The following is a 26343-nucleotide window of genomic DNA, read 5'->3' on the forward strand; positions in this document are numbered from 1 at the left end:
TTACCCCTATCGTCAAAAATCATAAAATCAGTATCAACGAGTTATCCAATTACCGGCCGATAGCAAATATACCATTCATTGCAAACAGAAAAGCTGATTTTTAATCAACTCTCCAACTTCATTGAGAAAACAAATGCACTACACCCGAATCAAACTGGATTCAGAAAATTCCACAACACTGAATATTCTTTAATAGGCTTAACCTCGAATATCCAATACTATCTAGATCACCACAAATCTGTTATTCTTTTTTCCTTAGATATTTCGGCTGCCTTTGATACCATAGATCACGATTTGCTTTTAAACAGACTCGAGGAAAAAGGAATAAACGAGAGAGTCTTAGAGTGGTTTAACTCATATCTTACAAATCGAACTTCCTCTGTTAGATTTAATAACGAAGATTCCATTTCCTATACTTCAACGTTCGGAATCCCACAAGGATCCATCTTGTCTCCTTTATTATTTAACATCTTCCTTTCTCCATTATTAGAGATCTGTCAGGCTATAGGCTTTACTCCATTTTCATACGCAGATGATATCCAACTTATACATCCCTTGGATCCGGAAAATGACACAGAAATTTCCTCTATAAACCAAAAACTAGAACAAATACAAAACTGGCTTGACACAAATAAATTAGCTTTAAATATTAATAAGACTAAATCCATCCTATTCAACTGGAAGAAAGATATATCACTTTCAAAACCATTTTATCTCAATAACATTCCGATCAATTTGGTATCTTCAGTTAAAATTCTTGGTGTACTTATAGACGATAAACTTTCCTATCATGAACATATCTCTCTCACTGTTAGTAATTGTTTCTTCAAATTACGTCAGATTAGGTCAATTTCTAAATTTCTCAGTCCTTGTTCATTAAAGATATTAATCCATTCCTTTATAATATCAAAAATTGATTATTGTAATGCCCTATTTATAAATATCACACAAAAAGAAAAAAGGAGATTACAGATAATTCAGAATACGGCCATAAAATTAATTTATAATGCAAAAAAATTTGACCATGTATCCCCTCTACTAATAGATGCTCATTGGTTACCAATCGGTCATAGAATTCTGTTTAAAATAATGCTCCTCATTTTTAAGACCTTAGCATCCTTTGAACCGCAATTCATCTCTAGATCACTGATCCCATATAAAACTCAACGCTCTTTGCGCTCATCAGATCAAAATTTACTTTCTGTACCTTCCTTAAAAATCATAGGGACCAGAAGATCAGACATGTTCACTGTTGCGGGACCACAATGGTGGAATACCCTTCCTCAGTACATTCGAACAGAACATGATATTATAACATTTAAAAAACTTTTAAAAACTTATCTATTTAAAGATGCCTATAACTCTTGAAATTTTTTACTTGTTTTAATTTGTTTTAATTATTTTAAACTGATTGTGCTTTGGTATTGTGTACCCTTTCCTTTTGTTTTTCCCTTTTTTTCTTACCATACCCAAACATTGTAACTTTAATTCCAATCCTTATCCCTCATGTTAGTATTAATTGATATTTATTATTATTATGTTAAGTTTCTTCCTTTACTGTATTTAGATTATGTACATCGCCTAGTAATTGTAATAGGCGATTCATCAAAAGATTAAATAAACTTGAAACTTGACATCTATCTCCAGCACTGATCTTTTCCTTTCATTGTCTTCCATTTATTTTTCTGTCTCTCTGTTTAGATTTTATTACTACTAAACAATCCTTAAATTTCCCCGTTTTAACACATCTACCTAAAATGTCTCCATCTCTTTCCCTCACCCTGGACATCCTCTTCCTTTTCCTCATATTTCTCAGAATTTCACTAACTCTGTCCTCCTATTCCATCCAGCGTCTCCTTCTTCTCTCTCTCTCTCCCTTCCAACCAGTCTCCCCCTTCCCTCCAGTTTCTTCTCTCTCTTCCATTCAGTATTGCCCTTTTTTCATCCTATGTCCCCCCCCTCCATTTCATCCAGAATCTCCCCCTCCTCCACTACAGCCATCCATGATCTCCTCTGTCTCTCCTTCTCTTACACCCCTACAAACCAATATCTTTTCTATTTTTTCTCCATCTACACTGCAATTTTTTCTCTTATCCTCAGCATTACTGTCTATCTTCTCTCCCCTACATTCAGTATTAACTGTCTCTTTCCCAATACTCCCATACCACTCTTTTTTCCTCTCCCCCATCATGATCCTGGCATCCCTTGCAGGCCCACCCAAGTGGGCTGGTATTTGAAGTAAGCTCAATGCATATGTATGAGACCAATTTGCATCTCATGCATATTCATTAACTCTCTCCTGCGTCAGCTACTCCCCTTTCAAGTGTCTTTGGGGTCCGGGTTCCAGCTACCTCCCCATCTCTGCCTCAGTAGTTCCGCTGATAGAGGAAGAAAGTTGTTGCTGCTGGAGCAAATAGGCTGCTACTAACATGTCCCACTGCCAGCCCCGAAACTCGAGAAGTGCTTGGCGAGCCACCAGCGGTAAGGAGCTCCCTCCAGTCCCTACTCTCTTCCCCTCACTCACCATAGTCAAATTATCTTCTTCTCTTCCTCCTGAGCCCCACAGGTGCAAGGGGCCATCGGTGGCCTGGAGAGGCAAGGTAGACTTCCCTTCCTTCAACTCACTTGCTGCTTTCTCACCCGCCGCTGCCGCAGCCTATAAACAAATTTAACACATGCTAGGGGGCTCTAACTTGTGCTGCTGATGACTTCCCTCCTCCTTCCTCCACTCATGGCGTTAACTTCCCGTTTCGTTGATGGAGGAGGAGGAAGGAAGTTGGCAGCGACACACGCAGTGCTAGAGCCCCACAGCATGTGTTAAATTTGTTTACAGGCTTCGGCAGCAGTGGGAGAGCAATAAATGAGTTGAAGAGAGGGAAGATTACCTCATCTCACCAGGCAGTTGGGGGCCCCCTATAGCTGTGGGGCCCAGGGCAGCTGCCCTGTTTGCTCCCCCCCTAACGCCAGCCCTGACGTGACCCCTCTTCTTAAATCATGCACTGGCTTCTTATAACACATAGAATAACCTACAAAATTCTTTCCCTAGTATTCAAAGCCTGTCAAGCACATTCTCCACCTTATCTCAACCATTACTAATTCCTTACATACCATCCCAAACTTATGGATTGCAACAACAGCACCTGCAGGTCATACCTTCTACAACAGTGTTCTTCAATCTTTTTACACCTATGGACCAGTGGAAATAAAAGAATTATTTTGTGGACTGGCAAACTACTAAGATTGAAATTTCTTTTTAAAAAAAACATTTCCACCCTGTCTCCATGAGCTCGGTCCCCACAAACCATCTGATCCCAACCGCACAAGCCTCAGTTATGATTTTATATTGAACGTATTTTATTAAAGTATAAAAAGAAACAATATTCGGTACAATTGTCATTTTATAAATACAAATATACAGAGCAAGGATCAACAAAACCCCTGTCTCCCCTCCCCTTCACATATCCCCTCTACTAGCAAGAAAACTGAACAAGCCAAATTATTACAGAATGTTACACAGAAATATCATACTAACAGAATACCATAGTCACACATCACAGGAATAGTGTTAGGGGAGTGTCCTCTGGTCAGAGAGAGCCCTAAGCCAGCTGGAAGCTAAAAAAGCACTGCCAGGGCTTTGCAGTCCCCAGTTATGTCTCTAGCAGTCATATTTCAAATCTGATATATTCTAATGACAAGATAGAAATAAAACTTTTATTTTCTACCTTTTGTTGTCTCTGGTTTCTGCTTTCATCTTCTTTTCACTTTCTTCCTTCCAGCGTCTGCCTTGTCTCTCCAATCCAGCATCTGCCCTTTCCATCCACTATCTGCCCTCTCCCCCCCTTCCATATGGCATCTGCCTTCTTTTTATGCCCCTCTCCCCTTTCCATCCAGCCTGTGCTCCCTCTCTCCTTTTTACATGACTCATTCCAGCTTCACTGCTATCATTTTTCTCTCCTACACCAGATCTAGCATCTTTGTCCCTCTCTCATTTCTCTGCTGACCCCTTTCCAGCCTCAATCTCTCTCTACTTTCTCATTCCTGTCTCTCACCTTTCCCTCATCTGATCTCTCTATTCCACCCTGACCCCTTCCCCTCTAATCTCCCTGCCAGCTGTTTCCTTCCTTTTATCCTTCTTCCTTCCCTCCTCCCCCTATCCAACAGTAACTCTCTTCCCATCCATTTCCCTCCTCCCCTCCCACCAGCATCTCTCCTCCCTCCAAGTCCAGTAGCAGCTCTCCCTTTATCCAGCAGCTTCTCAGCCTCCAACAGTGGCTTTCTCCCCTTCCCTACCTCCAGCTCTCAGTACTTGCCTGCAGCAGTGATTCACTTAGGCAGCCTTGGGTCCTTTGCTGCCTCTGAGGAAAGAGGAAGTTGCTGAAGTGAATCACTGCACTGGCAAGTACGAGAGCTGCTGGGAGGGGAAACAGCCACTGTTGAAGGCTCCCCATGAACTCACTCACCCCTGCTCCCAAACTCCCACGTGCCCTGCACATTCGTGGCCTCTTTCCCCCCAGCAGGCACAAACAGCATTGCACCGCAGGCCCTGCCGCCCAAGGCGAGCCAGAAGCCCCTACCCACCACCCTGCCGTCGAGTCACCATGAGTGAGCGGCCCGCTGACAGGAAAGCTCAGAGCCAGCGCCCCACCACTCGCTCACCCGTGGACACTGTTACCAACCCGGCGGCAGCCAGCGAACATAGCATGACCCCGCAGCCGCATGGGCTCAACCCGCTGCACCCAGACGCACCCTCTCAACCGCCAGGTGCCTGCACGCATCCCACAGTGGGAGAACTCTCGCCACATATGCGAGCCATCATGGAGGGGAGGCCCAGATGCTGTTGATGGCCCCAATCCACACACTACCTGGATCCCGAGGCTGGGTGGAACAGCAGCCTGCTGCCAACACGACCGTATTCGGGGAGCCCAAGACTGGTGCCGCACTGCTATACACCCGGCAGGAAATTTAACCACATTGATCTCGCCGGCCCTGCGCGGACTGGCAGGAATTTTCTGCGAACCAGCAGTTGAAGAACAGTGTTCTAGAAGACAAATAATCCATGAATCAATTTGAAGTAGCATCTTCTCATTTGTCAGCCTAGCATATGGAATGTACTTCCATCTCATCTAAGATTAAAAACTTCACTTGACAAATTTAAACTCACCCTTAAATTTTTATTAGTCAAGGATGCTTTTGAAGGATAATCCCCATCTAGATAACTTTCTCACTTACCGTATTTATTTTGTGTGGATGGGGCTGCATCTTGTATACACAGCAGGAAACTACCTTTGTTTTCTGTCACTATCCTATCAAAGATTATAGTTCTTTCTCCTTTTTTCAGTTTCTTCTCTTTTCTTTTCTATTTTTAAACATGTACTACTGTAGCAATTAGTCTCTTAACTTCACCCCCTTTTATTAGGTTGCAGTAGAGGTTTCTACCTTGGCCTGGAGCACTAAACGCTCTAATGCTGCTCTGATGCTCATAGAATTATATGACCATCAGAGCATTTCGCACTCTAGGTCATGGTAGAAACTTCTACTGTGGCTTAGTAAAAAGAGAGGGGGGGAGGAGGTTAAATTATGCAATATTTGCAAACTGCATAGATATACTATGCTTGTTTGGAATAAACTTGGAAACTAATGAGACAGGTTTTTGAAAAGGTTTCCCAACAGATGCTTTTAAATGGATTAAAAATCAATCCAAGCAAAACAAATGTACTTTGAGTGGCTAGTAAGAACAATGTTGCTGTTCCACAGGAAAGGATTAGGGCCCAGAGGCACTAAACAGGATTGGTAATGCCATGTGGATGTGATCCGCTCTGATTTTTGACCAATTCTAAAAGAGCTATTTATCCACTAAAAATTTTGCATGCAAATGATTCACGTGGAGGTTAGTCGTAATCCGCGTCTCTCCCATCCGATTAATCACTGTGAGAGCAACTCTCACATATGCTCAGAGCCGACAGGGGAAGTCCCAAAAGCAGCCTTCTGCTACCATTTTTAGATTGGGCCCCCGCCGGCATAGGCAGCAAGATCGGTAATGGCAACTGCAAGCGTTGCTCAGTCCAAAGCTTCCCTCTGATGCGAACCCCCAAGGCGGAAACAGGAAGCTGCGTCAGAGGGGAAGCTTTGGGCTGAGCAACGCTTGCAGTTCCCATAAGTTCAGATTCCAAAGCAGCATTCGGATTCCGGGGCAAAATTTAATTTTTAAAAATAGTTTGGATTCCAAGTTCTGGGGTGTTCGGATTCCGAGGTACCACTGTATTTGGAGTAGAACCCCCCAGTCCCTTTCCTGCAGAAACAGGCTCTACTGCATTTAGCTGGAGAAAGGCCGAGAGTTCCTGGTGTTATGCCTTACCCCGGTTGTGACAGAGCTCCAAGATATGCTTTATGTGATTCAATAGTTTCACAGAACTGTATTGCTGTAGCTACTTCTTGCTAGGATATGTGAGCTAAGCATTGTGGGTAATATAGTCTAACATATGCTGCAGTGATGAGTCCATCATTGCTGGAAATAGATTAATCTGCCTCCGATGGGAAACTTGTGAGGAAAAGTCAGGAGAATGTTGGCAATGCTATCTAGAAAGGAGTCAAAAGGACTGCGTTTTGGATTGAGATTTCTGTGGTCTCTATAGCCTTATACAGGGTCATTGAGAAGCAGGTCTAGAAGAGGAGGAAAGTTGATTGTAACGGCACTTAGGGTTCCTTTTACAAAGGTACGCTAGCGTTTTTAGTGCACGCACCGGATTAGCGCGCGCTACCTGAAAAACTACCGCCTTTTTAGTGCTGTTGTAGTTAGTATGACTATGAATGTCTGAATGAGGTAGCATATCTTTTGGATAACAAAGAAGATTGAAAGTCTTGTATTTTAGATAAAGTTGTCATAGTATCTGTATGTTTTTTGATCTTATGATTCCTCAATTTTTTCTCTAAACAGATCTTACAAGGCACACTGGAAAGGTGTTCTTGAACTGAAGCTTCCAGATCAGAGACTCAAAGCCAAGCCAACCTATGGATTACAATGGTACTGCAGACGTTCAGAAAAAAAATATCAAAGGCACCAAAAGCTGCTCTGAACATAAACTTTCTAGTAGTAAATAAGTTTTCAGATAATTGTTGAAATTGTTTTAAATTGTCTGGTGTAAGAAATTCCTCAAATTCCAACAATTGTTTTAAGAAAGATTTGAAGAACATGGGCATGTAAAATTGGTAGTCTATAATTCTGTTAAGGAGCACAGATAACGGGAAAATAAACTTGCCAAAAGTCTAATGTTCTGGCTTCTCTGCTTCGAGGAAAAGAAGCATATGTGTGTGTATGTTTTGCAGCAGAAAAAAAACTTTTTCTACTTTCCAGGAACGGTTGAACTCTACAGTACAAGAAATTTAGCAACCTACACCACACACACGTATACCAAATTATCGTTTCAGTGCGCATGCTCACTGAACATGGCGAGCCGCGCACCAAACGGTTTGCTATTTCTGCAGGACTACGTGGCCCGAAGAGCAAAGCGAGGGAGGCGGGGCTACAAACGGCCGAGAGCGCATGAGCTGCTCGCTTCCCAGCCTGTTTGGATTTGAGTGTCCCATAAAGAAAATGTGCGCGGTTGCGCGAGGCACCGGGCGTTGGTAGTGGCGGCATCTTTTGCCCGCGGCAATGGGGAGGCGGAAAACGCGGGGCGGCGGTAGCAGCTTTCGGAGAGTGCTGACCTTCGACGAAGAGAAACGGCGGTGAGGAAACTTGAGCCATGAGAGGAGGGGGCGGAGCACAAAGCGGGGTTCTCCTGAAATTTGTGTAAACGTCTTTGTTGGTTGGTGGCGTTTAGCGCACACGCAGTCCTATGTGATGTGTTTGCTAAACTGATAGTGGCTGGGGTCTTTTATAGCATAGTAATTATATAATCACTAGTGTTTAAGCCCGTTACATTAACGGGTGCTAGAATATATGCCTGTCTGTCTTTCTTTCTTTCTTTATGTCTCTCTCCCTGCTTCTTTCTCTTCCTTTCTTTCTGTCTCTCTCCCTCCTGCTATTTTTCTCTCTCTCTCCCTGGCACCCTTTGTCTGTCTGTCTGTCTCTCTGGTCCCCTGTCTGTCTTTATTTCTGTCTGTCTCTCTCCCTGGCCTCCTTTGTCTGTATTTCTTTCTGTCTCTCTCCCCCCCCCCCCCCCCCACTTTCCTTTGCAGCAGCAGCGGTATTTCCCTTCCCCTCCAGGTCCCTGTGAAGTAGTAGCAGCATTCCCCCCCCACTTTCCTTTGCAGAAGCAGCAGCGGTATTTCCCTTCCCCTCCAGGTCCCTGTGAAGCAATTCCCTTCTATTACCGTGAACTGTCATAGAAACATAGAAATAGACGGCAGATAAGGGTCACGGCCCATCTAGTCTGCCCACCCCAATGACCCTCCCCTACCTTTCTCTGTGAATAGATCCCACGTGTCTATCCCATTTGGCCTTAAAATCAGGCACGCTGCTGGCCTCAATAACCTAAAGTGGAAGACTATTCCAGCGATCAACCACCCTTTCAGTGAAAAAGAATTTCCTGGTGTCCCCGTGCAGTTTCCCGCCCCTGATTTTCCACGGATGGCCCCTTGTTGCCGCGGGACCACTACCCTCTGAAGCCTACCTCTAAGCCAGTTTCCAACCCATTTCGTCAATGTGTCATCCAATCCTATAGAACTCATCTTGCTCAGCAACCTGCGGTGTGGTACGCTATCGAATGCTTTACTGAAGTCCAGGTATACGATGTCCAGGGACTCCCCAACATCCAGCTTCCTCGTCACCCAGTCAAAGAAGCTGATCAGGTTGGATTGGAAGGATCTCCCCTTAGTAAATCCATGTTGACGGGGATCCCGTAGATTCTCCTCGTTCAGGAGCGTATCCAATTGGCGTTTGATTAGAGTTTCCATTAGTTTGCACACTATTGATGTGAGACTCACCGGTCTGTAGTTTGCTGTCTCCATCTTGGAGCCTTTCTTGTGGAGTGGAATGACGTTAGCCGTCTTCCTGTCCAACGGGACGTTACCCGTACTAAGGGAGAGATTGAAGAGCGCGGATAGTGGTTCCGCCAAGACATCACACAACTCCCTGAGCACCCTGGGGTGTAGGTTGTCAGGCCCCATTGCCTTGTTAACCTTAAGCTTTGAAAGCTCGCAGTAGACACCGCTGGGTGTAAACTCAAAATTACTAAACGGGTCATCTGCGTCAACCCTTGTCTGTAGCTGAGGGCCGAGTCCTGGCACCTCACGGGTGAAAACTGAGCAGAAGTATTCATTTAACAGTTGGGCTTTTTCCGAGTCCGCTTCTACATATTCTCCGTCTGGTTTCCTAAGATGTACTATCCCGCCTGAGTTCTTATTTCTGTCACTAATATACCTGAAGAAGGATTTATCTCCTTTCTGGATGTTCTTCGCTAGAGACTCCTCCATGCGGAATTTGGCTTCCCTAACTGCCGTTTTGACGGCTTTTGACTTGGCCAGATAGACTTCCCTAGAGTCCTGTTTCCCTGATTGTTTGTAAGAGATGAATGCTTTTTTCTTCTCCTTGATGAAGTCCGAAATCTCCGCAGAGAACCACTGTGGCTTATTGTTCCTTCGCCATTTACTTACTGATTTAACATAGCGGTTTGTTGCTTCTTGTATGGTGGCTTTCAAAGTCGACCACATTTCTTCCACGTTATCGGTTTCTGCTTGGCTTTGTAGCGCCTGGTGAACAAAGTCTCCCATTTCCTGCTCCGTTCGGCCCCTCCCTTCTCTTAATGCGATCTGGCATGCTCTGTTCGGCCCCTCCCCCTTCCCTTCCCGCGAGCTGGCCTGCTGCGGCCGAAGGTTTTTGTTTCAAGTTTTAAAAGTGCCGGCGGTGGCTCCTCTCACGCTGCTGATCCTCCTGTAAAGAGCAGCCTGCGATGGTGGCTGGCTTTAGCGAACCTTGCAGTCCGCTCTCCAGCCTCGGTAGCACGTTCCTCTGACGCACGGGATCGCGTCAGAGGGAACGTGCTACTGAGTTGGAGAGTGGCCTGCGAGGTTCGCTAAAGCCGGCCACCATCGCAGGCTGCTCTTTACAGGAGGATCAGTAGCAGCGGCGAGTGAGGGTCGAGGTATGTTCCCTGCCGAGGACGCGGGCAGGGAGAGAGCTTGCCTGGCTTCCAGGATGAGTGATTGCGGGAGGAGGGGAGTGGCCAGAGTGATCATTGGCCGGGTTCTAAAATGGAATACGGCCACAGATCACACACCACGGCGGCAGTAATCACGCTTTTTTAAAAGCGCATGCGCCGCTAACCTTTTATTATATAGGATAGGAACTAGCTGTGTAGTTGCTTCAGCACCCTCCATTATTGAGCAAAGTTTTTGACTGTATCCAGGTTGGGTAGTTTCTATTGGCTTTAGCACCCTTTATCATTTTGAAAAGTTAGCTTCTCTGATAATACAGATAGGCATGTTATATTGTATTTACCTATTCATACCCTCACACTCCTCCCTGGTCCTAACTCTGACGCACAGTTTGGTATCGTCTGTGAGGTTATAAAATTTGCAGACGATACCAAACTGTGCGGCAGAGTTAGGACCAGGGAGGAGTGTGAGGACCTACAAAGGGACCTGGACAAGCTGGAAGACTGGGCAAACAAATGGCAAATGCGCTTCAACGTGGACAAATGCAAGGTCATGCATATAGGGAAAAAGAACCCGTTGTTCAACTACAAATTGGGGGGGGTATTGTTGGGAGACAGCAGACTCGAGAGAGACTTGGGTGTGCTGGTGGATGCATCACTGAAGCCATCTGCACAGTGCGCAGCAGCCTTGAAAAAAGCCAACAGGATGCTGGGCATCATAAAGAAGGGCATAACAACCAGAACACGGGAAGTCATCATGCCATTGTATCGAGCGATGGTGCGTCCACATCTGGAATACTGCGTTCAGTATTGGTCGCCGCACCTCAAGAAGGACATGGCGGTACTTGAGAGAGTCCAAAGGAGAGCAACGAGAATGGTAAGAGGGTTGGAACACTGCTCATACGCCGAGAGGCTGGATAGGCTGGGGCTCTTCTCTCTGGAGAAAAGGAGGCTCAGGGGAGATATGATAGAGACCTTCAAGATCATGAGGGGCATAGAGAGGGTGGATAGGGACAGATTCTTCAGACTGAAGGGGACAGCAAATACGAGGGGGCACTCTGAGAAACTGAAGGGAGATAGGTTCAAAACAAATGCAAGGAAGTTTTTTTTCACCCAGAGGGTCGTGGACACTTGGAATGCGCTACCGGAGGAAGTGATCAGGCAGAGTACGGTCCAGGGATTCAAACAGGGATTGGACGGATTCCTGAGGGATAAAGGGATCGTGGGATACTGAGGGAGGAGCTGGGATGTAACACAAGTATAGAAAGCTAACCAGGTAATGAGTATAAACCAACCAGGTCATGCATGTGCAAGACCGGAGGGCTAGGACTTCGATAGGAAGGCAGGACTTAAATGGGAAACCAAGGTGGCAAGGGAGCCCCTTCTGATGATTCGGACAGGTCGTGACCTGTATGGGCCGCCGCGGGAGCGGACTGCTGGGCAGGATGGACCTATGGTCTGACCCGGCAGAGGCACTGCTTATGTTCTTATATGTCTCAACGTGTTGTTTATATTTGGACATTTAGGAAAAAGAGATTAGGTTCTTACCTTGCTAATATCTTTTCTAGTAGATAGGTGTGGCATTCTGGACGGTAGGGTGTTCTCCCCATGCTCATCAGCCATTCAGAAGGACTTCATGCCAGGTTTTCAATGCCACCTCCTCCAGAGAACTCTGCTGCCCCTTCAGTTTGTACCAAAGTAGGCAATAGCTCTATATAGGCACACATAAGGAGTGGTATGAGGAGACTCCTCAAACTACAAATCCTGTTCTGCTCTGAAAGTATAACAAACTTAAACATTTTAATTGACCAATCAAAATAACCATATGACTTGCCCCAAAAACCTGCTAGACCACCAGGTAAGGCTTAAGGGATTCTGGGGGAAAGCGGGAGGGAGGCCGGGAAGGTCCAGAATACAGCTTTAATTCCGGGGGAAAGTGGGGGATGGGTCAGAACCGGCCTGAATATTATTTGCATTTTTTAAATATTCGCGGGCCAGTTCTGCCCCTAACCCCCGCGAATACTGAGGGAGATGTAGTAATAGTAGTTTTGTGAAATACAGTGAATACTTTGTCCTCAGACTGTCTTCTAGACTTCACCCTTGAGAATGATGTCCTTTATGTTTCAGGGAGTACCTGACGGGGTTTCACAAACGGAAGGTAGAGAGACGGAAGGTGGCAGTTGAGGAGCTGAAAAAGAAGATCAAGGAGGAGCAGAGGAAGATGAGAGAGGAGGTACAGTATTTCATATGGCGGTCAGGTAATACCTCATATACTCTAGACCAGTTTTTGTCATATCTAAATCTTTTCTTAGAGGCAGAATATGGAAGAAACGACTTTGACATGGGCCCAAAAGGATTAGTCTGGCAGGAAGACAACTGCTTTGGTGATTTTATTAAAAAAGAAAAGATACATAGGCACCTATGTGTTTTTAAAAGTACTAGTGCAAATCAAACAGCAATAGCACCTCCTCCGGATTTTATCAAGTGTGTGATCCTGAGTTGTGCGTGCAACTAAATTAGTTAATGAGTCATTAACAGTCAGTAATTGGCTAACAGTCAATTATTGATGTTAATTGGCACTAATTTGGAGTTGCATGTGCAACTGTCTTTGCGTAATTTTATAAAGAACCATATCTAAGGGGTCCTTTTATCAAGCCGCGCTAGACCTTTCATCACGTGCTAACCCCCGCGGCCGGCTAAAAAACTAACACCTGCTCGATGCAGGTGTTAGCGTCTAGCGCGGCAATCGGTTTAAAGCGTGGTATTACGCGCGTTAAACCCCTACCGCAGCTTGATAAAAGGACTCCTAAATCTCCTTATGTCCAAACCCAGAAGGAGGCATGGATGGGTCAGGGGCATTCAAAAAAGTTACACACAATGTTAACAGAATTTGGAGGATGCGTGTCCAACCTGTTTGCTAGGATTTACACTTGGTTTCAACAGACATAAATCCTGGCATCCCAATTTACCCCCTCCTTTACTAACGCATAGCACAGGTTTTAGCACTGGCAGCGACGGTAACTGCTCTAACACTCATAGAATTCCTATGAGCGTTGGAGCAGTTACCGCCGCTGCCGGCACTAAAACCCGCGCTATGCATTAGTAAAGGAGGGTGTTAGTTGTGGCTATACATATATTATAAAATTTGCATGTAAATTAAAACTGCCCAGACTCTGTGCTAACTCTGCCCCTGTGCATACCTACTGTAAAGGTAGGCATTGGTTTCCACCATGCACATTTTAAAGTGTAGTCTAATTTTGTAGGAGTCCAACTATCCCGGAATAGACTGGAGTCTTGGAAGCTCAAAATGCGCCAGAGACCGGATTCCTGAAGGCCATATAGGATTGCTTCATGGATCAACTTGTTAGAGAACCGACGAGAGGGAATGGCACTCTGGATCTAATTCTAAATGGGCTAAGAGGACCTGCGAAGGAAGTGGAAGTAGTGGGACTGTTGGGAAACAGCAATCACAATATGATCAAGTTCAAAGTTGAAATAGGAATACCGAAGGGAAAGAGAACCATAGCAACAACTTTCAACTTCAAGAAAAGAAACTACAAAGCGATGAGAGTAATGGTAAGGAAGAAACTTAGGAACACCTCAAAGAAATGGCAGATGGTAGAGTAAGCCTGGTCTTTATTCAAGGACATGGTGATCGATGCGCAAAATCGACATATACCAAGATTCAGAAAAGGGTGCAAAAAGAATCGAACAAAAGACCCGGTGTGGATAACCAAAGAAGTGAAGAAAGCAATAGGTGATAAGAACTCATTCAAGAAATGGAAAAAGGGCAAAACTGAGGAGAACTGGAAAGAGCACAGGAAGTATCAGAAAGAATGTCACCGTGTGGTTAGAAAAGCCAAAAGAGAATATGAAGAAAGGCTAGCCAAGGAAGCACGAAATTTCAAACCGTTCTTCAGATATGTTAAAGGGAAGCAGCTGGCTAGGGAAGAGGTGGGACCGCTGGATAATGGAGACAAGAAGGAAGTGGTGAAGGAGGAAAAAGAACTGGCGGAAAGACAAAACATTTTCTTTTGTCTGTATTTACAAAAGAGGAAACATACAACATACCAGAACCTGAGCAAATCTTTAAAGGAGTCCAAACAGATAAACTAACATCAATGGAAGTAAGCCTTGAAGACGTACGCAGGCAGTTAGAAAAATTAAAAACTGACAAAAATCGTCAGGCCCAGACGGAATCCACCAAAGGGTTCTGAAAGAACTAAAGGAGGAAATAGTGGAACTACTACAGCAAGTTTGCAATATATCCCTGAAACAGGCGTGATCCAAGAGGATTGGAAGATAGCCAATGTTACGCCCATCTTTAAAAAGGGATCGAGAGGTGACCCGGAGAACTACAGACCGGTGAGTCTGACCTCGGTTCCAGGGAAAATGGCGGAAGCGCTGATAAAAGACAGCATCGATGAGCATTTTGAAAGAAATAAACTTCTAACCACAAGGCAACATGGCTTCTGCAAGGGGAGATCGTGCCTAACGAACTTACTCCACTTCTTCAAAGGAATTAACAAACGGATGGACAAAGGGGACCCCATAGACATCGTATATTTAGATTTCCAGAAAGCCTTTGACAAGGTACCCCATGAACGCCTACTTCGGAAACTTAAGAACCATGGGGTGGAAGGAGACGTACACAGATGGATCAGAAATTGGATGGCGGGGAGGAAGCAGAGGGTAGGAGTGAAAAGCGACTACTCGGACTGGAGGAGGGTCACGAGTGGTGTTCCGCAGGGGTCAGTGCTCGGACCGCTGCTATTCAATATATTTATAAATGATATAGAAACAGGAACGGAGTGCGAAATAATAAAATTTGCAGACGACACCAAACTATTTAGTGCTGCTCGGACTAAAGAGGACTGCGAAGAATTACAAAGGAACCTGAACAAGCTAGGGGAATGGGCGACGAGATGGCAGATGAAGTTCAATTTAGAGAAATGTAAAGTATTGCATGTGGGAAGCAGAAATCCGAGGTACAGCTATACGATGGGAGAGATGTTATTGACTGAGAGTACCCAAGAACGGGACTTGGGGGTAATGTGGACAAGACAATGAAGCTGTCGGCACAGTGCGCAGTGGCTGCTAAGAGAGCGAATAGAATGCTGGGTATAATCAAGAAGGTATTACAACCAGAACAAAAGAAGTTATCCTGCCATTGTATTGGGCGATGGTGCGTCCGCATCTGGAGTACTGCGTCCAATACTGGTCGCTGTACCTTAAGAAGGATATGGCGATACTCAAGAGGGTTCAGAGAAGAGCGACACGTTTGATAAAGGCTATGGAAAACCTTTCATACACTGAGAGACTGGATAAACTGGGGCTCTTTTCCCTGGAGAAGAGGAGAATTAGAGGGGATATGAAAGAGACTTACAAGATCATGAAGGGCATAGAGAAAGTGGAGAGGGACAGATTCTTCAAACTTTCAAAAACTACAAGAACGAAAGGGCATTCGGAAAAGCTGAAAGGGGACAGATTCAAAACCAATGCTAGGAAGTTTTTCTTCACCCAGTGGGTGGTGGACACCTGGAATGAGCTTCCAGAGGGCATGATAGGACAGAGTACGGTATTAGGGTTTAAGAAGGAATTGGATAATTTTCTGAAGGAAAAGGAGATAGAGGGGTATAGATAGAGGACTACTCCACAGGTCCTGGACCTGTTGGGCACGATGGACCTCTGGTCTGACCCAGCAGAGGCACTTCTTATGATTTTATAAAATCATTTTCACATATATTGTAGGTGACCACTTAGAAAATACCAACTGACATAAAAGTATGCGCCCAGACATGATGGCGTGTATTTTGCCTGGAGGTGTTTACAGAGGCAAAGTTTGGATGGAGCATAGGTGGAGCTCCCACATATGTACATGGATTACAAAATACACTAATTTTTGCATGTACTTGTATAATCCAGGTGCAATTTCTAAAGCATGCACTAGTATTTTATAAAGATATGTAGGCATGTATGGTTCTTTATAAAATAGGGCCACTACTTGCCCCCTTAAACCAGGTGTTCTATTACAGAATTGCTATCTAAAAAAGTAATTTTTTTAAGTGGGCACCACAGTTTTAAATGACCATATAACATAGGTAGTGAGCCTATTTTATAAGAACAAGAGCAGTTTACTTTTAACTTGTCCACAGTTAGACACGCCCACGTACATCAATGGGTATGCCTAAATGTATCACTTAAACATGTAGCTTATAGTATTCTGTAAGTTACCTGGCTGGTATTTAGCCAGCAGTGTTTTTTTTTAACACTTACTCTCAAGCTAAATTGATCCCAGATTTTCAATGCTCGGTCATATGAAAAAAGATTGTTTAAAATACTAAATAAGACAAACGTAGACACAGACGAACCTGACACAGGAGGGTGGAGGGTATAACTACAATTTTTAAGAAGAAAAGGAACAATAAGGGTTACTACAATAGTAACATAGTAGATGACAGAGATAAAGACCCAAATGGTCCATCCAGTCTGCCCAACCTGATTCAATTTTAAAAATTTTTTCTTCTTCTTCTTAGCTATTTCTGGGTAATAATCCAAAGCACTATCCGGTACTGTGCTTGGGTTCCAGCTGCTGAAGTCTCCATCAAATAGGATGGGGAAAAACAAGTGTAGCAAATCATATTTGAAATAGATAAGAATGCATGAGTGGGCAAAGTAAAGGTTGGCAGAACCTAGCCTCCAGGATTAGTTTTCGAACGCATCCCTATATAAAAAGGCTTTTAAGGAGCTCTTGAATCTATCTATCGGTGAAGGGACGTGGCAGAGAGAGCAGATGCCGCTTCCAGCCTCACAAAAGGTACTTCTTTCCTCGCAGGATCCCCATCAGGCCCTGTTACAAAACTGTTTAACAGGATGATACATCAGAAGGAAAGACTGCGGCAGAGGGAAAGCCCAAAAACAGGCTTGTGAGGATCAGTGACGAGGGCTGAGAAGGTAGTGGGGTTGGGTACTGTGCTGCACTGTTTTCTCAGCTGCCACCGTTGGATCCGCGGTGTGTGTAGGGGGGACACTGCTACTTTTGGACCCAAGGGGGAGCTAGAAGTTGGAGGGAAAGGAGGCTGGGTGAGGCTGTAGCTGGTGGGAAGAGAGAGAGGGTGCTGGCCACATGAGGTGGAGGGTGCTGGAGGGCAGGAAAGAGAGAAGGTGCTGGCCATATGGTGTGAACTGGAGGAAAGGGAAAAGAGAGAAGATTCTGGCAAGCAAGTTAACAGAAATACAAATATAAACCATAGCCTGGGATCAACATGACTTGAATTAAAAAATGACCAAAGGTAGAAAAAAATAATTTTAGGAGGTCACGTGATGTGTTGAGCGGAGTGAGACGTGCTTCACTCGTGCTCCGGGGCCCTGAATCCCTCGGCACCGTTTAGCTCCTCTTGGCCAGCCCTAGCCCTGCACTGAACCTTCGAGGAGGTTTATGGACCGTTTCCTACAGACGCCCAGCCCGGTAATGAGCACGAAATCGAGCCGCGCGGGAAAAGACAGGGAGACTAGATCGGCGCGACCCGAGCCTAAGATGGCGGCGGGAGACTTGGGTTCCGCGCTTCCCCTGTCGGAGGCCCACATTGCGGCATTGTCGGCTTCAGTGGTGCGGGCGCTGGACTCTCGATTCGACCTCCTCTCCAGCCAGCTTACCTCTCTAGAATCTCTTTTGGGGGAGACGACTCGGCGGACGGGAGACCTGGAGAACCGCGTCTCGGGGGTTGAGGACACGTGCTCCTCCTCGGCGGCGGATCTGGCCTCTCTGCGCGTACAGCTCCAGAGACAAGCGGAAAAGATCGAAGATCTGGAAAACCGCTCGAGGAGAGATAACATCCGACTGATTGGCCTGCCTGAATCAGTTCCTGACTCTCGCCTCCTCTCCCTCGTGGAGTCTTGGCTTCAGCAGGAGTTGCCGCTTCCAGCGGGGGTTGGGCCCTTGAAGCTTGACCGCGCTCACCGCCTGGGCCGGCGTATGGATGATCGTGACCGAGCCCGAGTCACCATCTTCAAAGTCCACAATTCGGCGGTGAAGTCTGAACTTATGCGGCAGTACCGGCAAAAGCGTAATACTCTCTCCTATGAAGGAATCCCTGTACGTCTGTTCCAGGACTACTCTCCTGCCCTACAAGAACGTCGACGGCGCTTCTCCCGGGTGTGCTCTGCCCTTTTTGACAAGAAACAGCGGTTCCAGCTACTTTATCCGGCGCAACTGAAGGTTTGGACTCCAGCGGGATGGCGCCTGTATTCCACAGCGGAGGATGCCCAGGCCTACCTGGATTCCCTACCGGGAGAAGCGGGACCCTCTTCGGCTACCTGAGTCCTGGGGCTGAGTTGGTGTGGGGAGCTGTTCTCCTTTCCAAGAGAGGCTTGGTTTTGTTTCCCCATTGCTAGCCTTTTGAGCTTTACTATGGCTTGATTCCTCTTTGGATCTTTAGCCTTCTGGACTCTGTTGCCCATTACATCTCACTCAACGTTTGGGCTGCTATGTGGCCTACTCCTAATGCATTTTCTGTGTTATCTACAATTTGTTGTTCTGTGGTTGCATAACTGGCTTTGTAGTTTCTATTTTCAAGTTTCTGTTCCGGCTAATACTGCTTGCAGTATTGGTGGCCTTAGATGGTTGTAGGTGTAATTGGGGGTTGAATGGATGTTATGCCTCTGGGTGGAGCTCTTGTCCTGTATGGTTCTGGGGTTTGTCTCCTTTGGGTGGGTTAGAGTATGTTTGTGGGGGTTGAGTTCTTCTTTGGGGTATGGACTGGGTGTGTATGGATGGGAGTGGGGGTTAGGGGGAGTACTGGTGTGGTTGTGAGTGGGTGATTGTTTGTTTCTATCCTCTGTTCTGGTGGGGCTGCTTATTTTATCTATGCTTTACTTAAATGTTCCTTTCCGGGGTCCTTTGGTGACTATTTTAGGTCCACTGGCTATTGGGCTATGTTACTTTCTGGGTTTCGGGTCATTTTGCTTGTTAGCTTCGCTCCCCTATGACTTCTCCCAGGGGGTGTGATGTATGAATGAGGTATTTTGCGTGTTTGTGGTGAGTATGGGATTGAGGGATTTGGGGCCCTGACTACATCTTCTGTGCCTCCATCTCTGTTCCACAATGTGGGACGGGGTTTTCATTCTGGTTGGGTTTCTGGTGGGTTTGTTTCTGGGGGGTGGAAGGGGGTTGGGGGGGACGAGGGGGGTTGGGATGGACGGATTGGGAGTGGGTGGGGTGGGCTTTGGGGGGTGGGGGGTCCTCCTTCTATATATTTACTCTTTAGGTTTGATATGTTTCATTATTGTTCTTTTCTGTTCACTATACTTTTGGCGACTTCTACTGCTCTGGGGGAGGCTGGGCCCTTGGGGTAGTTTTCACCTGCTTTTCCTTCTCTGGCATTGCTTCCTTCCTGCTTTTCAGCTATGAGTACCCCTTTTAGAATTGCCTCTTGGAATGTTGGGGGGATCACGTCGCCTGTCAAGAGATCCAAAATACTTGTTGCTCTACAACGCTACCGGTCTGATATTGCTTGTCTACAGGAAACTAGATTGACTGATGCAGAACATCTTAAGTTACGTCGATCTTGGGTGGGGGAAGTGTTTTTTGCTTCCTCTTCGGGTCGTCATGGGGGCATAGCAGTGCTAGTCCGTAAGTCTTCTCCAATAGGTGTCCAGGTTCTTGATAAGTCGTCTGACGGTCGCTTCTTCGCCTTACTTTGGGAGGTCGTTCTTATCTTTTCCTAGTGGTATATGGCCCTAATTCTGGAGAATCAGCCTTTTTACAGCGATTGCTTCATCTCCGTTCTCGCTTTCCTGATGACCCGCTGCTTCTTTTGGGAGATTTTAACTTGGTGATGCATCCCGATCAGGATAAGTCTGGCTCTTCTGCCTCTTCTTTGGGTTCTAAGAGTCATCTCCTTTCCGACTTCTGTGACTCACTTTCGGTTGTGGACCCGTGGCGTCTTCTCCACCCTGAGGTTCGTGACTATACCCATCTCTCTCGTGCCCATGGTACTTGGTCCCGTCTCGATTATATTTTCTTCTCTACCTCTATGTTTCCTTCTGTTCACTCGGCTGAGCTTGGACCTCTGTCTATCTCGGATCATGCCCCGATTTGGGTTGATGTTGTCCTGGATCCTACGTACCTCCGAGCACCGTCCTGGCGGTTTCCTTTTTATCTTGCTCAGGACGAGGAATTTCGCGCTTTTTTGCAGACCCAATGGGACGATTATTCGACAAATAATGCTCCCCACATGGATGATCCTATCTTGTTTTGGGAGGCTGGGAAGACGGTGATTCGAGGACATATCATTTCCTTTCTCTGTGCTCGTCATAAACGTATTAATCAGGGGATCGTTACTCTGGAAAGGGCTCTGCGTTTGGCAAAGCGGTCCTTTTCTCTCCACCCTTCTCCGGAGACTCGAGATTGCTACTTGTCTACTCAGGTGGCCCTGAACTCCCTTCTCCATTCTCGTTCCCAAAAATGCAGAGCCTTTTATCATCATCGTTTCCTTCGTTACGGTAACAAGCCCGGCCGCCTTATGGCTCGTTTGGTTAACGCTACGACTGGTAGGAAGCCGATTTTATCTCTGCGTACCAGGGGCGGAGGGGTGGTGTCTCGGACTTCTGAGATCTCTGGGGTCTTATTTGATTTATTTCGTCGGTTATATGAAGCTCCGGATGATGCTTCTTTGGACATGATATCGGACTATCTTCACTCTTCTGGGTTGCCTCGTTTGTCAGCGGCTGCGATTTCCTCTCTTAATAGTCCATTTAGGGCGGTTGAATTGGAGTCTGCTATTAAATTGCTCCGCTCTGACCGGGCTCCGGGCCCGGATGGGTTCTCGGGTGACTTCTATCGGCTCCTTTCTCCGACACTTTATGGACCTTTATTGGCTTATTTTGATGCAGCTACGGTCCGTGGTTCTTTTCCACGTTTTGCAAATGAGGCCCTTATTACCTTACTCTTGAAGCCTGGTAAGGCTGCTGATTTGCCGGAATCTTATCGTCCCATTTCCTTGATCAATGTGGACCTTAAAGTTTTTGCTCGTATGTTGGCTGATCGTCTTGCTCCTCACTTACCGCTGCTTATCCATGAGGATCAGGTAGGTTTTGTTCGAGGCCGACAGTCTGTCCATAATGTCCGCAAGGTACTTCTTGCTCTTGCTCAGTGTCAATCTTTCCGGATTCCGACCTTGTTTGTTAGCCTGGATGCTTCTAAGGCGTTTGATAGCATTCACTGGTCCTTCTTGTTTCGTACCTTGGAGTATGTGGGGCTCGGGGGGTTCTTTCTAGATGCTGTGCGTTCCCTCTTCCAATCCCTTGGCATCATTGCTTGTTAATGGGACTTGTACTGACTCTTTCCCTATTCTTCGTGGAACCCGACAGGGATGCCCTCTCTCCCCTCTTTTGTTTCTTCTTTCTTTGGAACCGTTGTTATGCACTCTTCGGGGGTTCGCGGAGGTCCGAGGTCTCTCGGTCGGTGACTTCGAACTTAAGACTCTGGCGTACGCGGATGATATGTTTTTAATTCTTACCCGACCTGAAGATTCTCTCCCGGCGGCTCTGGATCTCATCTCTGAATTTGGTTTTTATTCGGGGCTGTCTCTTCTCTTAACTTTGACAAATCCTTGGCCTTACCTTTTCCACCAGATTTACGTACTTCGTGGAGGGGTGTTTTCCCTCTTCGTTGGGCTGATTCTTCTTTGCGGTACTTGGGGGTTAATATTCCGCTAGACTTATCTAGTTTGTACCGGTTGAATGTAACCCCGTTGTTTCAGATGTTACAGAATAGGTTGCACCTTTGGGAGTCTCTTCCTTTCTCACTTTTGGGTCGAGTACACCTGTATAACATGCTTTTGGTCCCCTGTTGGCTTTATGTTTTTCAGGTCCTTCCCCTTTATTTGACGTTTCGTGACGAGCGCCGATTGGAACGACTGGTCCAGAAATTTCTTTGGGCGGGGAAGAGGCCTCGCTTGCCTTATAAGCGGGCGGCGACTCCCTGGTATAGGGGTGGCTTGGGATTATTGAATCTTCGCTATTTGACAGTTGGTTGTGGCATGAGGCATATTAATGATCTCTTTAGGGGTACTTCAGCATTTACTAACTCGACTCTGGAACTTTCTTGCTTTTCTTCTTCTCATTTCAGTGCCTATCTTCATTCTATTCCTTGTTTTGCACCTGAGTCTCTTTCTATGAAAGTTTTGCATCGACCCTTAAGAAAGGTTTGGCGTTGGGTCTGTAAATTTCACACTCTTTCTTCTTCTGTCTCTCCCTTCCTTCCTATTCGTTTCAATGGTTCTTTCTTACCTGGGATTGATGGGCCGAGTTTTGCTCGGTGGGAAACAAAGGGCATTCATTATCTATTTCACTTGGTTACTGATGAAGGCGCCCCTAAAACTTTTGCTCAGTTACGAGCTGAATTTGATCTCCCTCCTACTGACTATTTTGCTTACATGCAAATCCATCATTACATCTCTTCCTTACCTTCTAATTCCTTGCAGGCCGCCTGTCATGAGACTTTGTCTACGGCCTTTACCCTTGGTTCTCAACAACCGGTCCCTCTCACGTTTCATCACCGCCACTTGAAGGATGAATGCCCTTTGTTTGACTATTCTAAGCTGCGTGATGCTTGGTCCGGTGATCTTGCTGTTGATTTGCCTTCTGATATCCTCCTTCAGGCTGTCCGTCGACTGCCTGCTTTTCGTAAATATTCTACCTTTTGGGAGCAACATTTTAAATTGATTTTTCGTTTATATATTTCTCCTAAAAGGGCATATTTGGCTCCCTTCCGTTCCCATGCAGCCTGCCTTCGTTGTCAGGCTCCGGAGGCCAGCTTAGGCCACATGTTTTGGACTTGTCCTCAGATACAACTTTTTTGGACTTCTATCTTTGTTTTTGTGGAGACTATTTGGCGAGTTACTGTTCGCAGTTCCCCTTTGATTTTATTTGGGACTGTTCCTCACTACTTTCCTCGTTCCAAAGGAGTTGCAGCTTTCCTCAAGTGGTCTATCCTGATCGCATTGAAATGTATCCTGTTAAAATGGCTTGAGGCTGAGGCTCCGGATTATTCCCTTTGGAGGAGCCGCATGATCGCCCTTTTGATGTGGGAGCGAAGGGATGTGACTGACTTGTCTTCTCGCCCAGGTCGTCTTTTCCAGACCACTTGGGAACCTTTCTGGATTACTTTGACCCCTCTGGCTCGTAGCCGGATACTTAATTGAAGCTTTTGTTTGTACTTACCCTTTTGTGAATCTTTTGTATAGTTTGATATTCAGATTTTGTTGATTTGTGTTTTGAAGGAGGACCCGGGGGTGGGTATGGTGGGGAAGGGGGGTTGGGGGGATTTGGGGGGGGAGTGGTTCTTTTTGGGAATATTTCAAAATTTTGAGCAGGTTCTGTACTTTGTGTTACTCTGTTATGTTCTTGATTGCTCAATAAAATATATTTGACCATAATTTTATTTTTTTTGTGATTACAATACATTAGATTTGAAATGTGTGTATCCTGCCGGAGCTGGTGTTAAGACAACAAGTACGAGCTAGGACCTAACAGTGTTTGGTTTTTTACACTTGATAATGCCAGCAGGGGATTAGAGAGGGAAAGGGGAGTGGGGTGGGTGAAGAAGCTGCAAAATAAACACGTCGGCTAATTTAAAGCTATATCATAGAAAGCAAATAAAATTGAATTGAAAAAGTGATTCAATTGGCAAAATCAATTTAAATTTTTTTTTCCTGAATTGGATGGTTGTAGTAAGGAGTACCATTTTATTTCTGCCATTTAAATTATCTAACAATCGTATGTGTGGAAGCCAAGATTATGTTATGGAGTTTTAAGTCCTTTTGCTCTATTTTATCTTCTCTATGCTGTTTCTGGGCACTATATGGATTTTTTTTGTCCCTTTTCTAGAGACATAAGGAATATATGCAGATGTTGAAGGAGAGAGAAGAGGCTTTGGGTAAGTGCAGCATTCAGATCAGACATCCTGAATCTTTCCTGCAAAAAAATTGCCCCATAATCTAGTTTTCTCACAATTAAACTGAATCTTTCATTTCCTGTAATCCTGTTCCCCACCTCCATTTGTCCTTTCTTCTCAATGGCCTCTCTTATCAAGCCCAATAGCATATGCTGTTGCAGTAAATGCATCGAAGCCCATAGGGGTTGAATTGGCTTCAGTGCATGTGATGTGCAGCACTCATTATCCCAGGACAAGCAGGCATGATATTCTCACATGTGGGTGACGTCATCTACGGAGCCCCAGCGCGGACAGCTTTTCAAGCAAACTTGCTAGAAGTTTCAAGTTTGCACACTGCACCACGCATGTGCATGCCTTCTGCCCACTAGAGGGCGCATCCCACCTCGTGGTCCTCGGTTCAATTTTTTCCGCGGAGCAAGAAAGCCCTGTGGATCTGAGCTCCAGTGTTTTGCCTTCTAGCTGCCGCGTTTAGTTTGTTTTTCCATCGAATTAGTTCGCGGTGCTGCTTTCTTTTCTGTTCTTTTCTCTAAAAAAAAAAAAAAAATATTTTGTTTTTCGTTGGGCTCCGGGGGCTCCCGGAAGCCGCGGCCGTGGCCGCGGGACGTCGGTCGTTCCCGGCCTTCTTCTTTTTCTTCGTTGATGTCCCGTCCTGTTACGGGATTCAAAAAGTGCAGCCGGTGTGAGAGGTTACTTTCCATCACTGACCCTCACCGGTGGTGCATTGTCTGTCTTGGGCCCGAACATCCGACAGCGTCGTGTGATCGCTGTGCTACTTTCCAAAACAGGGCCCTCCGTCGCCGTAAGGCCAGAATGGCTGAATTGTTCGCCGTCGACGCGCCGCCTAAGGCCTCGACGTCGGCTTCGGCCCCGGCCTTGACCTCGGCCTCGGCGTCCTCGGGGGCCTCGGCTTCGCCTCGGCCCTCGTCTTCGAAGGCGTCGTCATCGAAGCCAGCTTCGGGTAAGTCCTCTGTTCCATCCCCTTCAGCAAAGAAGCCATCCTCGACTCAGGCTAAGGCGGGTGGGTCGACCCCGGCCCCGCATCGGACCTCGACGTCGCACACCCCGAGGGAATACTCGAGACCGAGGTCGCCCTCCAGGGAGTGTGCCCCGGACTCGGAACTCCCCACCTTCGTGGGGATTCCGGCCTTCCAGGATCTCCTTCGAGCCCTGATCTCATCAGAGCTGTCGGGAGCCCTGGAAGTGTTGCAGCGTGCTGCGGTTCCGGCGGCCTCGACCTCGGCCGGGGCGCCTTCGGTCTCGGAGGCCCCGGCCTCGGCCCCCTCGATCTCGGCCCCGCCCCTGACCTCGACCTCGGGGGAGCCTCCTGAGCGGAGTGTGAGGCCCAAAGAAAAGTTGCGCAGAGTGCGCCGCCTTTCCTCCTCTTCCTCCGGGTCTTCCCGGGACGCCTCGCCCTCGACGCGACCTCGGACGAGGCGCCGATCGAGGAAGTCTAAGCGGCCCCGAGGCTCGCCTCGACGCGATCGTTCCTCGTCGTTCGGGGGCGAGGCGCTGCAGGTGTCGGAGTTGCGCCTCGACAACCCGAGGCTCCTCCGCTCACCTCGTGGGAAGTCTTCCCGTGCTGCCTCGCCGAGGAAATGGGAGAGTGTTCCACGGACCCCGGGGTCCTCGCCCAAGGGTTCTGCGAGGAGGATAATTTCCCCTTCCCCCTCGAGGGCCTTGGAGAGGGGATCCTGGGATTCGGGCTCTGTTAGGGATCCTCATTATTCTCATGAGGCCTCCCCCCTCTCCTCGGTGGGGCGGTCGAGAACCCCGTCTCCCCAGGCCAGGCCGTCCTCATTTTCATCCTTTGTTCAGGACATGGCCCGAGCCCTGGGGATTGACCTGATGGTAGGTTCTCAGTATTCCAAAGAATTTTTGGAGGAACAGGACCTTCCCACTCCTCCTAGAGAGGTGCCTAGACTCCCTCTCAACAGTGTCCTTCTGCAGACCTGGCTGAAGAACTTGTCAAACCCTCTTACAGTCACGTCTGTGCCTTCCAAAATGGAATCGAAGTATAGGACGATTCCCCCTAAAGGGTTCGATAAGGCGCAGCTCTCCCACCAGTCTCTTCTGGTGGAGTCTGCTCTTAAAAAATCACAGCCCTCACGGGTTTCTGCGGCGGTTCCACCCGGCAGGGAGGGGCGGACCCTGGACAAGTTTGGCCGTCGCCTCTATTCAAATTCCCTGATGGCCACCAGGGTTCTAAATTACGCCTTCACCTTTTCCTCCTATTTGCGTGGTATGGTGAAGGACCTTCCTCAATATCGAAACTCGTTACTGGACTCCCAAAGA

General features: G+C 46.7%; 1 protein-coding gene across 1 annotated transcript in view; it reads left to right on the forward strand.

Annotated features, from left to right (window-relative positions):
• The first annotated feature begins 7499 nt into the window (after nucleotides 1-7499).
• The window catches only part of NOL12 (nucleolar protein 12), a 41330-nt gene continuing 22486 nt past the window's right edge, over nucleotides 7500-26343 (forward strand). Inside the window, exons 1-3 of the mRNA XM_033929924.1 lie at nucleotides 7500-7725; nucleotides 12222-12327; nucleotides 23985-24033. Coding sequence (XP_033785815.1) covers nucleotides 7652-7725; nucleotides 12222-12327; nucleotides 23985-24033 — 229 coding nt within the window. The 5' untranslated portion in view covers nucleotides 7500-7651. The remainder of the gene's footprint in view (nucleotides 7726-12221; nucleotides 12328-23984; nucleotides 24034-26343) is intronic.

The sequence above is a fragment of the Geotrypetes seraphini genome, chromosome 2 (assembly GCF_902459505.1).
Source record: "Geotrypetes seraphini chromosome 2, aGeoSer1.1, whole genome shotgun sequence".
Taxonomy (NCBI): Eukaryota; Metazoa; Chordata; class Amphibia; order Gymnophiona; family Dermophiidae; genus Geotrypetes; species Geotrypetes seraphini.